This window comes from Ciconia boyciana, chromosome 7 (assembly GCF_034638445.1).
Source record: "Ciconia boyciana chromosome 7, ASM3463844v1, whole genome shotgun sequence".
Taxonomy (NCBI): Eukaryota; Metazoa; Chordata; class Aves; order Ciconiiformes; family Ciconiidae; genus Ciconia; species Ciconia boyciana.
The window spans coordinates 1,449,369-1,463,115 of record NC_132940.1 but is presented as its reverse complement, the minus strand read 5'-3'; the positions used below and the strand labels follow the sequence as shown (position 1 = coordinate 1,463,115).

Sequence of the window (13,747 nt, the reverse complement as noted above, 5' to 3'; positions counted from 1 at the left end):
GGGAATGGGCTTAAATGGGAACCTAGAGGTATGATGGGACAAGTACTTTTTAAAAGAAGTATGTATTTGTAAAAACTTTTTTGTATTTTCATTGAAATATGAACACTCGCCTCTTCAGGATGGTAGTGGGAGACTAGCAGAAAGGGGAAGCAGCGAGTGCTTTGTGCGTGTGAAGTAGGCTGTCCGTGTCAGCTACAAACTTACTGGTTTCACTGGGTAAGTTTTGGAATGAAGCTGTCAGAGGTGCTTGAACTCCTCGAATCTGAGGAGTCAAACCACCTGCTTTTTAAACTGTCCTTTTGCCCCAGGCGAAGTGGAACTTGCCGTTTAGATACGCAGTGTCATTTTTAGAATTTGTAGAAATGTACATTTTTACCAACTGTTCTGAGTATTTTGTCAATACAGAGAGGTGTATGTCATACAACCAGTTCTAGGCTTTTATTTCGAGTGGAGAGAGAGTGATAGTTCTTGTAATGAAATAAAAATAGACACGGACAAGGTGCATGATGTCTTCATAGATGTGCCTTTTTTGTTGTCATCGAGATATTTATATGTGAAGTACAAGAACATAAACCGATTTACAGTAATAAAGTCAACCTCCTTGATCCTTCGACCTTGTTGTTGTGAAAGTCATTCACACGCTGCAGCGAAGGACCAGGTCAGGGTATCGAGCTCAAGATGGCAGACCAAGGGCTAGGTGTAATGAAATGATGTTTCTAGTTCACTCCGCTAACGGCTAAGGCTGGGTTGTGCGGTAGCTGCCCTGGCTGCCCAAGCCCAAACACAAACTGGAGAAGCGTGCGTGGCTTTAGCCCGCGTTTGCTCGTGAGGCAGGTCGCCTTACCGAGCGTTGCTTTGTTGCCTTGCAGGGTGGGCGCGCTGGCTGAGCCCGCAGGGCCGTGCTGCGGGGAACGGCCGGTAGCCCCTGCCACGCTCCCTGCCAGCAGCGCTCCAGACAAGCCACTGCCCTCCTGCGTTGCTTGAACCTGTCCTCGAGCTTCCTCTCCCAGGTGTACGCACGCCACCTCGCACAGTTGGAGCACTGAGCCGGAAGAACTTTGTTTTAGTAATTTGAAGTTGGTTTGCTAATTGTTACGGAGCACAGGCTCGCCTGCTGCTTGGTGAGGCCTTCCAAGTCAATGTAATGCCTCTCTGCATTCCTGAAGTAGTTTAGTTTAATCCTGATTGAGTAGCAGCTGCTCCTGGCCCCTGGCCTTCCCACAGGTGGGTTTCGCTGAGTTTTTCCACTTTAAATCATGCAGAGAACCAGGATGTGGAGGCAGCACCCCACGCACCGCTTGGCTGGGCCACAGACAAAAGGCGCACAGCAGCACCGTAACCGCGTAACCCGCTGACTGAACTGGAGGGTGAGGGGAAGCGGTTCCTTGCCCTTCTGCTGTCTGCTGGGGGGCTGCAGCCTCGGCTGGGCAACTGGTTTTGGAGCAAACCTGAAGCTGGTGGAGAATGCCAGCTGGGAACCACGGGGGAGTAACGCTCTTCTGGGGGTGGCAGCTGTTAGAGCCCATGCTGTATCACAGGTTTCAGTAGCGAGTGTTTCTGCTACCAGAGTTCTTGAAACCCAAAATGTTTTAATACCAAATAGAATTCACTTTTGCTTATGCATCAGCCTTACATTTGCCGTTCTCAGATCTCAGCATTTGCTCAGATCCCCAACAGTCCAGCTCTTCCGTGGGCACATCAGCATCAAGGTGGCCAGAAGCACATTCCCTCTGGGCTTGAGGAATGAGACCTCTTTTCCTCTACAAGGGAACTAAAACCAGCAGTGGTTATTTTGCTCCAACTGCTCAGGTACCCTGTCCCCATGCAGCTCATTCCGCAGTATCTGTCTCATTGGGAATGAATGCACGCGACCTGTTACACGAGACCAAAGTACCGCAATCCAGATGGAAAGAGTTACCTCCTGCTGTGGACGCTGGGGAATTCGGTGTCCGTAGCTGGGCCATCCCGTGTGGATGGCTTACCGTACGCCAAAGGAAGAGGCCTTGCTCAGTCCTACCTTCACAGAATCAAGCTGGGAAGCCCCTAGCAAGCGTTGCCGTGCTCCTTTTAGAAGCACTCCATCACAGACAAGCCAGGCTCTGGGCTGCCCTCGCTGTTTCACAGCGTGCTGTAGCAACAGAAAGGCCGCGGCTGCAGTTTACCCAAACCGTTGTTTCTAACTGGTAATGGTTTCAGTGCTTTCTGTAACTCCAGACATGAGTTCTCCTTACCCTTTATAAAGGTGAGATCTTAGAAGTTAGCAAAGCCTTAACTTTAGAGGGATGGCCTGAGCTCTGCTCTGCAGGCTCAACTTGTGATGCTTGCAGGAGGGCAATTCTGAGTTAAAAAAAAAAAAACAGAAAACCAAAAACAACCCCTAAAACCCCCAAAAAACTTTCTACAAGGCAAAATGAAACTTCAGAAGTTCCAGGTTTCGCTCTCCCTCCACACAGTTCTTCTGACAGACTACCGTTATGACCAGTTGTCACATCTTGTTATTTGAAGGAGTGCCTTTCTGGGTTTAGAAGAGAAAACTCCCGTAACTACTGAATGCAGTTGGGCAAACTCCAAAGGTCTCCTTCCTTCCCTCCTTCCCTCCCTCCCTCCTCCCTCCCAGGCAGCTATTTCTAAACTTCTGCCTCCTCAGCTCGCGGTAAATGCCAGAAGCTGCCATCCACGTCCTTCCCCCCTGCTCTTCCACTGTCTCCTGGACAGCCCAATACAGTCTGGAGCCTTACAGAGTGTAAAGAACAGTCTATAATGAAAATGCAGGATTTTATTTAAAAAACAACCAATAAAATGCCCTTGCAGAACGTAGCAGTGTGAGCCTGTCCCCTCAGACCGAATCCCATGTCTACAGTGTATATATATATCCTGAAAAGTACTGACAGGAGAGTTAAAACTTGATTTTCACATGTTGAACAGTTTCAGAATCAAACAGCGTATTTTGGTCTTTATTCTAACAAATGATACAACCAAAAATTACTATTAGTGAAGGTAAGTTAAAAACATGGACCAGACAACTAGTAAAATGCAAAAAGGTGACATTGCTTCCATGATAATTACAAACTGTAAGGAAAATAAATGTGAAACTGCAGCATTACAGGAAATTTGTTAATAGAGATTAAATAATGCGGTTACCCTCGCATGAATCACAAATCAAGAACAAGTACATTTAAAAAAACAGACTGTTGCTTTGAATATCAACTTAACAAGGTGGGTTTCCAGCACAAATATATCCAGAGTTTTTTCTAACAAATCGTTTCAATACATAAATCAAGAATTGCGGTAAAGTGAGTACAGTGACTGGAACAGCAGCTCCTTGAAAGGAAAAAGAAAACGCATTCCCTTTGCCACAAATTAAAGCAGTATTTTGGAAGACCAGGAAAACAGTTTGGTTAAGAAACAACCCTAGGAATTCTTTTGCAACAATTTCTTATTTCAGTTTACCACAATTAATGGCTGCCTGTTAATACTTATTCATAAAAACACCTCGCAGCCATGAGAAAAAAAGAAAAAGAAAGTGGCGAGATCGGAACGAGACAGACAGTGCCCCGAACTGTGGGCCGAGGCGGTCTCCCACCCCGGCACAGAGGTCTCCTCCTCACTCACATCACTCACGCGCCGTTGCCAGCTTTGCCTCAAAGACCACCACAACGTCAACGAGCACCTTAACTCGGTGATTCTTACCGACCCGCGCACGCTCCCTTTTTCATCCCGCTGCTGTTAACCACGACTGACCCCGCACGCCTCGGCTGGTGTGCCCAGAAAGCCGCTTCTAGTTCCCCAGATTTCTCGCATTCCAGGGCATCTCATTGCGCTGGAAGTCCTCGCACGGGCACCAAATGATCAAGTTAAAGCTGACGCGCTTCCTGTGGCGCAGCAGGGACGAGACAACCTCTGTATAACCGCTGTGGATATGCGTTCGCTCTACAGGGCACCAAACCTTGCCTTAACACCCAACGTGGCCGTAAGGAAAAGATACGGGGAAAAACAAAAATTAAGTTCTAATCAATCCTGCTAGAAAAAATAAATTTCCTGAAGATATCTGAAGAGGAGATCGCAAGTGGTAAAGGACACCGGTGCCCACAGCACAGCTGCGGGCTAAGGCTCCCTCTATACCAGAAACACTTCACCCACCCGCAGCGCCGGCGAAGCTTCTGAGCAGACGCATCCGTACCGACAAATACGCGCTTTGTGTCGGTACAACACAAAAACCCTTGCAAGCAAAACAAATTATAGTGGATAAAACATTTATACCAGTGTGGACAGAGTCACCACTAAAGAACTGCACCAGGATCACATCTCTTCACACCTGTGGATTGCTACAGTTGTGCCAAGATGCAAGTCCCTAAGGTAGGCTCAGCCTAACGTCCCTCTCGCCAACGAGGATTCCTGCAGCTTGCAGCGTAGCCATCAGGAAGCCATGCCCCAAGCGTCCCTCTGCTTACAGTTTCAAAACTCATCACTAGGAATGTTTCAGACAGAAAACACATCACCAAAGGTTGGAAGGAAAGGTACTGGGAAACAGTTCACTGAGCCTTACTGCCTGAGGCCGTCGCAGGCCTCTGAAGACAGCCACTGAACTGGAAAGGACACTGGCTGGAGGCCGATCATCCAGGTCCGCAGCAGGAAGAAAAGCAGCAGGGCACGTTCACCATAATAATGTAAGAAGACCACAGTCGACCAAACCTGTGTCCACTCTTCTCTGCTGACACTCCACATTAGAGCAAGCCTTAATATAGCAACCCACTATAAAAATTTTCTGCAAATCTTAAAATGTATCAAAGTTAGTAGTTGTGTAATCATGAAGGTTAAAAAACCCCACAAAATCTGCAGCCAGAGTCCATGGAAATCACGGAAAACATTCCACAGACTGCAGCGGGCTTGGAGTCAGACACCCCGTTTGCCACCAGAAGACGACATGGGCTGTTCTATAGGCAGCTGGAGATATACAGAACCCTCTGTTTTCACGTGAGGCTACACAAAAAGCTTTGTTCTTTTTTTTTGTTTTTTTAAGTCTAGAACCCAGGCCATCGCAGTCGCTATATTGCCTAAACCACATAGCTCCAGCTACGTATGCGCCTTCCTATGTCAGCAAGCTCTGTGACAGTAATTCAGAATAACCCAAAACGCAAAGTAATAGGAAACACGTGGTTCCTTCCCTGTAACACTGAGAAAAAGGATTTCTAACCTTCACCTTATGGAGAAACATTCTTTGCGTTTGCTGGAATTTCCAAGCCGCTCGGCACTCCTGTATGGCACCTGCACTCGCTTCAGTCTCACACCGGGCACAAGCCCCGATCCAGCAGCACCACGCAAAACATTCCACCCTGCAACGGGCACCCGTAAAAGAGGGCGACAGGAGAAATCTGCATTTGGCCCCACTGCTATCTAATCCTGACCTCCAGCACCGACAGGAGAATTCAGTCTCTACGTACATTCAACCCTGGTCTCTCCAGGATCTCGGCCGTTTCTAAGGAGGAGCATGAGGTGGGTGTCAATTTATACCACAGATGTCAAACACTTGAGGAATTCATAATTACTTGGAAGAACAAGTTCTATCATTCCTACCGAACATTCAACATCTGCTACTGATACAGTACTTTGAAAGTAATTACAATTCTACGTTTCCCTTTGCTTTTTCCCCCCAGTGTTATTTTCGATTTGATTTTGAATTAGTAACTCCAGTGTATCGATCACAGACTGCAAGGTAAACTACGCACCCGTCAGACTCGCAGGTCTATAGGGTCGCTGGAAGAGGATCAGCCTCAACTCCCTGTTTTCAGTTTATCTGTACTTTGCTGATAGCGACTCACTAGGACCCCACTCACAGCGTGGATGCCGTACTTCTCTAGAGCAGCCTCTCTGGGTTTCATACAGACGGACTCCAGAAGTTTGGAACGAACGTCTGCTTCAGACACGTACTTCCACGTCCTGTCGATGTGCCTGACAAGTCAGCTTTATTGCCGTGTGATAAGCCATCTCCATTTGTCACCTGCATGGTTAGTTAGGTTGGTTACCTTCACTAAGCATTGATGGTATTCTTTATAATAAAAGTTTGATACTTAACTCTATTGATTTCCAGAAAAAGTTTTAACTACAGTGCACAAAGAATATAATTTTGAAAATATTTACATTTTTGTACAATTACACCACAGCACTTTAATCTAAATTTCTTAATACAAACAAATAGCACCATTAGCCTTTTGCACAAATTCTTTCTAACGAACCAAAAAGCTGGATTATTGTCAAATTAGGAGACTGGAACCACTTGGAGTGAGAATAAGCTCAAGAAGCCAGAGTACTGAAACGCTTACCTATTCAAAATATTAAGAGGAAGGAAATTAATCTGGAAACACCCTAAGCATTTGCAAATAAAATCTTCCAAGGTGAGCCCTATTCAGTGTGCACTACAATTAAACTAACTTCAGGAGAAACTTTTTCTTACATGAAGATTTAACGCTTGAGCTTAGTGTTCTAGCAACTCTTTCTATGCATCCCATGTTTTCGAGTGGCTGCTGAATACAAATACAAGATAACCTAGCTGATGCTCAACAATTTATGGAGCAAGTCTCCCAAGTGAACGTGAAAAAAGAAGAAAAAAGTGACAATTTCTAGCTAATGAACCTCCGAGCATGCGAATCCACACAGCACCATGGACACAGCAGGGACTTCCAAGCCAGCATGATGAAGAGAAGTTAAGCGCGGAGCCAATGAAAGGAAGATTAACGAACAGCTCCGGGAAGAAATGAGCGGTTCAGAGGGGGGTGGACAGCACCACAACGGATTGCAGTAAGGTGCTAGAGGAGGCCCCTTACTCCCTGCAGAGCGAGTGCTATTTCTGAAGTGTATTGCAGTATGAAAACGCAATTGTTTAATGGTTACCATTTGGTTCATTCATCTACAGAAAATGCATTCCTTCTAATATACGTTCAACTAACATTCAAATTACTGAACTGTACATAATGATACATAGTTTACAATTCATGAAAACAAAGCTTGAAAGAATATAATATGGTCATCTGAAGTATGGTGGGATGTTTTATAGGGCTAATATCCAGCTAAGACATTTCAACTTTTACGCTAATGGTCCAAGAGTGCTTTTTGTATCACCAAGAAATGTAAAAAATTTAAAAACGAATGATAGTCCTCACAGCTGAAGTATTCTCAGGGTCATCGAGGTGTCAGACTACCACGCTTGCAGCACTGGATGTATAAAAGTGTGAACGACACATCAGGAGACTTGCTGTAAATCAGGAACTAGACTAGATGCCCATTATAGTGAGTATCATACATCAGTCATTTGATGCATGTTCCCTTTTCTTCTGGATTATTAAGTTTATCCCTTCCTTTACGACCCACTTTTCTCTATATATCTGTGGGCTATTTGCATCCATTTGCTTTCACTGCGGTACGCTGGTATTGTTATTCACCATTGACCTTCCAGTTTAGTTAGAGATCAGGAAAACGGCTGGGGTCCTCCTTGTAGTCATCAGGAATAGTGAAGATGGATTCATCAAATTCATCATAACGGAACTCCTGAAAAGTCACAGTGGCTGTGATGGTGGGAAATACAGGAATATCTAGATAGGAAGCAAAACGGTGCAATGAAGAGCAAAGAAATACAGGCTCACCAATAATTACCAACTGTCACTTAAAGATTCCTAACTTCAGACTTGCTAAAGACAGAGAAGCTTGTTTAGTATTCCATACAATGGCGATCCAAAGCTCTTAAAAAAGGAGGTGGTTTAAAGAAAGTTATTTCAGAGTATACTCAGATACCCTGAGTGCGGAAACAATACCCAACTCAATACGCCATTCAAAAAACTGTTAATATTATTATTTCAGTGGTTTTCCTTTCTTGATGCAGACCGACGACATGGAAACCAAGGTGCTGTGAACGTACAGATTAAGCTGTTAAAACAGAGGACATTGGCCTGAAGACGACACAAGATAAAATAACCTTGCCACACGTAGGCTTCAGTTGAGCAAATCCACATGAAAAGACGAACCTTTTTCACAGTTGCTTTAAAACATAACCCTTTTCCAATTAAGAGTTATCCTCAGTAAAACTGGCTTGCCCATGAACTACCTCCATGAGCTAAGCAAAAATTCAATCCTCAATAAACAGAGCTGTGCAAATATGACAGAAGGTGGAATATAGTCTGTTCAGAATTGTCTAGCTTCAACAGCTTACTGGTATGCAAGAAATCCTGTAACACTTAGAAAAGGTACTATTACTTTTTGGCAGTTTACGCTGTGATAACCTATACCACGAACAAATCGCTTTATACAATTCCATTTGTTAGAAGTGTAATAGTTTTCTATTTATTTCTAAGTGAAAAACATATCACCAGTAATCCTTGAGGAAAAAGAAATACAAAAATGCTACAAAATACTTAACTCATGACTGAGATCATCCTTTAATGCAAGGATAATTCAGCGTATCTGCATCACTCTTAGAGCAAGACCCTAGCATTAGGAAAATGTAAATTACAGAGCTCTCTTCCCGACTAGGACTATATTCACTTTTCAGCTGCAGATTTCCCACCTAATGTTACTTCCACTAACTTAACTACGTTCTCCTGAAATCTACAGCAACACACTCTGATGCAAGAGAGTTCTTTTCCAAAACTCAACAGAAGTTTTGAGCATAGCGCATAAGCAGGTGCACACATTTTGGAAATATAAAGCTGCAAGAGTTGTTGTAGTCATCTTACCTAATTTTACAGGAAAGCCTGGTGGAAGCTTCATTTGAACAAATTCTCTAAGTTTGTTAAAGTGCTTGAAGGGTGCAATTACTTCTAAAACATTCAACAATCTGAAAAGGAAAACAGATTTCATTACAAATTCTTGTTTCACAAGCTTTCCCTCTGGAAAAGATAAAAATGACCCAAAGAGCAAGGTGATAAAAAAGGAATTGAAAAATTACACCATGCTTATATCTCTATCTCCTTAGAGCTTCACTATCAGCATCTTCACATTCAGTTCTTAGCGATCCATATCGTATTACAGAGGTGTACAAATAAACATCAAGATATTAATTTCTTGTCCTCATTTTACACAAGAGACTGAAGCAGAGACTGAAGCATCCTTCTCCACAGACATAAGGAACCTGACAGGTTTTGTACTGGTTTAGAGGACATAACTTTGTGCTAAAGCTTGTTACGGGCAAAAATGTTTTAGATTCTGTAGAATCAGGCACATCGGTATCGTGACAAGTTAATGATAAACCTGGTCAAACCTCCAGTCTTATCAAGAAAGATAAGTGCTTGGCTCTTCCAATAACAGGCACACCAGCACTGAGGTCTCTAATTTTAACAGTTGACTTGCTTAACAGCGTGACTTCATTCACAGGTTTTAAACCGCCAAATTCCCATATCTGAAGATAGGAAGAACTTCGCCATTTATAAACACATTAAAACATTTCCCACATATAAATAACATTCATGGCCAATAGTTCTGACTTACGATTCAATTCCTAAGGGAAATTCCTGGCTCATAGCTATCGTGGCTTTAAAGGTTTTCTTGCTTTCTTTGCAGACCAGCTCTCTACCCAGATGAGGAGCTCTGTAAGGGGGAGGGGAGAAAGATAAAGTCAGTTTTTCTCTCAGTGAAACCTTGGCTCTAAAGGAAGGCAGACAGACTCAGGTTTGAAAACATCAGCACAGAACCCCCACAATAAAGCAAATACTTTAAAAGTAAAAGCTGTGCATAGTACAGACAAGTCAGTAACCATCTTAATTTAGATTACTATGAGTTCTGCTAAACCCGGAGACAAGACAAAAACAGTTAGGGAAACGACTTAAGAAAAAACTTCAAATAATTCCTCATAAACATTATATTAATAAACACTATAGAAAGACATGACAACTGCCTAGAAATATATACAGCCGATTTCAGATGTTAAAATAGTCTGTATGTGAACAAAGTATCAAGTTGAACTAGAAAAAGGTTAATCTGCTTTCTGCCTAAAATATAAAACAATCTCAGAGAAAGCGGAAAAGTTACTCTATCGCTAGAAGGCAATACTGGAGAACACAGGACAGATAATTCTGTTATAGGGAGGAACAGACAGGTAACAAGATAAATCTTTTCCTCTTTTGCTTTATATTAGCTAGAAACCTAGATTTCCCATTAAACTCCCTTCAGTTAATCAGATTATTAAACTAAGCGAAATCTTATATACATACATATTTCTGCCCCAATAGTAATAGCTGTTCAAGCATAACCTATCTATTCTGCTTGAATATTCATTCTGTCTCAAATACATTAAAAATTAAATTAGTTAAAAAACCCAAACCAACCAAAACGGATCCACATGCCTTTTTAGTATGCCTATCATCTTATTCCCTGGTAACATCCGACTATAGGCTAGTCTAGGATCTTCGGAGAAAGGGCTTTTATCGTCGTTACTTCTGTGACACACTCAGTACATTTTTTGGTCCTTCTACATTCCACAGCTAGACAGCATGCAGTCCTAGAAAATAAACTCACCTGCTTGCATCTTCTACAAATGAAGCTACTATATATTAATTTATATTAATTTAAATTATAGGTGTTCGCTACCTAGTTGCACACCTAGAGGAGAGCATCTTGCAAAGACCTAGCCACTACTAGGAGAACTCTATGTCCTTGTATTCCAGAAGTGTGCATTTTTGTACACTGCCACTGCTACTAGAGTCTCATTCAATCATAAACTTGTATTTTAAACATGGTGAATTGGGTTATTTATTACTATCATAAGTAAAGATAAATGAATTACAGCAATGAATTTGTGAGAAAATCTTCCTTAAAAAAAAAAGCCAGCTTAAATGTGCATATTTTCAAAATGTTTAAATTTCAAGCCACAGGTATCAGGTAGACACCCGTCCAGTATTATCATCACCAGTTGATGCAGCGATACTGTTTACGTGTACAGGTATCAGCTCCCCAGCCAGCCTACTGCAGAACCTTAGACATCTGAGACATCAAACCAATGTTCCTCTGCCCCCAGAAAACTATAAACAAAAAGCACCCACAAACTAGAGAACACACACAAAAAAAAAGCAACCCAAACCAAACCACCCACAACCCCAAACCACTAATCTAAAGGTGTCTATGGAAGATAATGTCAATAAAACACCAATACTTACTTTCCATTTTCAGCAGATATGTACTCTTCCCATGTAATTGTATTGGGCGATGGCGGAGTAAGTGACTGCCGTCTGACAGGCTGTTCAGAAAAACATGTCTTAACTGTTTATCTTGCCTTACATTCTCTTAGAATTCTGCCATTCAAGAGATACAGCTGTACTTCAACTCTACAAAGAACAGCAATATAGTCTATCCAGTCTGTAGCTGATACTTCACTGGGCTTTTCCATCTCCTGCTCTTGCTCTCAGAGTCTCCATTTAGGTATTTGGCCTCAAACTGTATTTTACATAGAAGTTGGCTCTTTTAATACATCAGTTAATCCAACTGTCTGAATGACAAGTAACAAAGCTAATACAGAAATAAATTAATCATTTTTAAAAGGCTGTATCGTGTTCCCAGATGATGTCTGGCTCATTCTGAATAGCTCTTGATTTCATGGTGATAATAACAGGCTCAGTCCATTTTAATGAAGCTAAAGGAAAACACAATTGAAGAGAAAACCAGAAAGGCATTCTAAACAATAAACATTTGGTCTAAAAGAAGTTAAAGTGATTTGCCATAGCCAAAGAGACAAATTAAGACTGGAATATCCAAGGTAATCACAGAAATTCCTCAATGTGTGCGCTAATCAGGATAATTCATTAACGTATCACCATGATTATATTTGTAGGTCATATTTATTACTTTAAAATTAAGACAATCAAAACAGAATAAAAACGTTATCTATACATTTTGCTAGATGACTGGTGTGAAGGATTATTCTCCTGTGCAAAAATTCACATACTGCGAAAAATTACTTAGGTATACCTCAAAATTTTGTTCCATTAAGTTGCCACCTTTACTCAGGCTCTCCATGATAGCTTTATTTCGAAGAATATCCTCCTCACTGAGATGTTCTCTTCTTTTCCTTGATTCTAATACAAGTCCATTAACCAAGTAGAAATCTGCCAAAAAGTTTCCTACTCTTTCCTGCACAAAAGGAATTGGGACATTAATGACTTGCAGAAGATAAAATAAAAACATTTACATTCTTGTATATCCAAATAATTGCACTTCAGTGCAACAAGATAACTTTGGGATTGAAATGTTGTAATTTACACAACCAGCCACATGAGCTATCAGTGGACAATCCCAGTAAGGTATGTACAGCACAAACCCAAGAACTCCATCAGGAACAGGTATTTCATATCAATGGAAACTTTAAGACAGAAAAGATAGTTTAAGAAATTAAGAGTGGCCAAGGGAAATCTGACTAAAATCCCCTTCAACAGCAAGCTGAGTTAAAGGATAATTTACACATGCAGAATATATGGATTTGGTATTCAAAAGTAAGAAAGTTCTGAAACTCTAGCTCAGACGAAAACTTGCGATGAATGGCACTACGTGAACAGATCCAGATGAAAACAAAATCCTTCAGAGCTAGCCAAAAGACAGCAATTTCCTACTCAAAGAAGTTACAACGGTGGCCATTTCAGTTTCTTCACAGCTGATAACTTGTTATCAGACTGATAACACTGAAAGGAACACCCGAAGGAAACTACCCAGGACACTCCCATCTGCCTGCATTTCTTGGACACAGGAGCGCACAGGATCCTTACTGCATGCCCTGGAATGAATTTGCAGAGACCACATACTCCTACAATAAAGTAATTTTCAGCACAATCTGTTCTCCCCCCTGCCCAACAGCTACCATTTGTTATCTTTCTTCCAGGCTACTTTTTTCTTATGAAGGCAGTCCATCATATATATTCTATGTGGTCAAACTAGTGACAATTCAGCGGGGTAGGGAGAGACATTCTTCCTCCGTCCTGAACATCTTATTCTTTTACTCCTTATTTCTTCCCAACCACATCATCATAAGGCTGTCTGAACTATTTTGTCTCCAGTAATGCAGTCTGTGAAATTCTCTTTCAGCTTACTGTTTTGTCTTCTCGAAAAAGCCATCCCGTTTGGGCACGTGTGAAGGTAATTGATTTGGTTGATAATGTTGCTGAGTAAATATCACTGCTCATCAAAATGTCAACCTCTTCTTCTGTTTCCATCTCAGATTCCTAGAAGAAAAATTCCCAAATACTGAACAGAACTTAATGATAATGATTACTTCTTCTAAAAAAAACAAAACCAGAAACAATCAATATATATTTTCCTTTGGAACTTTTCCCAGAACTAGCATTTCCTGAATTTTCACACTGTTTTATAGAAGCTCTGCCCAAATGGTTACCAAGTAGTTTAATCTTGAATATTAATGCAAATAAAGCATCCAAGTGTGATTTGTCCAGACGCTCAGCAGCCACACCCTTTCCACAGGCAAAGATCCATATGCTTAAGTCATTGCTGGATAAAGCTACAATTAAAAACTGGACTAAATACAAGGGGGCCAACGAGTCACACCCTTGCATCGTTAACAACGACACTGGCCACAGAGTGACTAAAGGGATGCAAAAGCAGGGGCAAGCAAATTGGAAAACCCACCTGAGGACACCTAAATTAAGCCCACTGGAAAGATTAAAAAGTAGCATGCGTCGTAATTTAAAACGTATTTGCCTATTCAGAATGATAAAAGATATTTCCAAAAGATTCACGTTCTAGCTTTTTCCTCATTTAGAAG

General features: G+C 41.8%; 1 protein-coding gene across 1 annotated transcript in view; it reads right to left on the bottom strand.

Moving 5' to 3' along the window:
- Positions 1-2,767: 2,767 nt before the first annotated feature.
- Positions 2,768-13,747, bottom strand: part of ANKRD13C (ankyrin repeat domain 13C) — a 28,437-nt gene continuing 17,457 nt past the window's right edge. Inside the window, exons 8-13 of the mRNA XM_072866956.1 lie at positions 13,059-13,190; positions 11,947-12,108; positions 11,139-11,218; positions 9,475-9,573; positions 8,724-8,824; positions 2,768-7,586 (exon numbers count right to left, since the gene is read on the bottom strand). Coding sequence (XP_072723057.1) covers positions 7,456-7,586; positions 8,724-8,824; positions 9,475-9,573; positions 11,139-11,218; positions 11,947-12,108; positions 13,059-13,190 — 705 coding nt within the window. The 3' untranslated portion in view covers positions 2,768-7,455. The remainder of the gene's footprint in view (positions 7,587-8,723; positions 8,825-9,474; positions 9,574-11,138; positions 11,219-11,946; positions 12,109-13,058; positions 13,191-13,747) is intronic.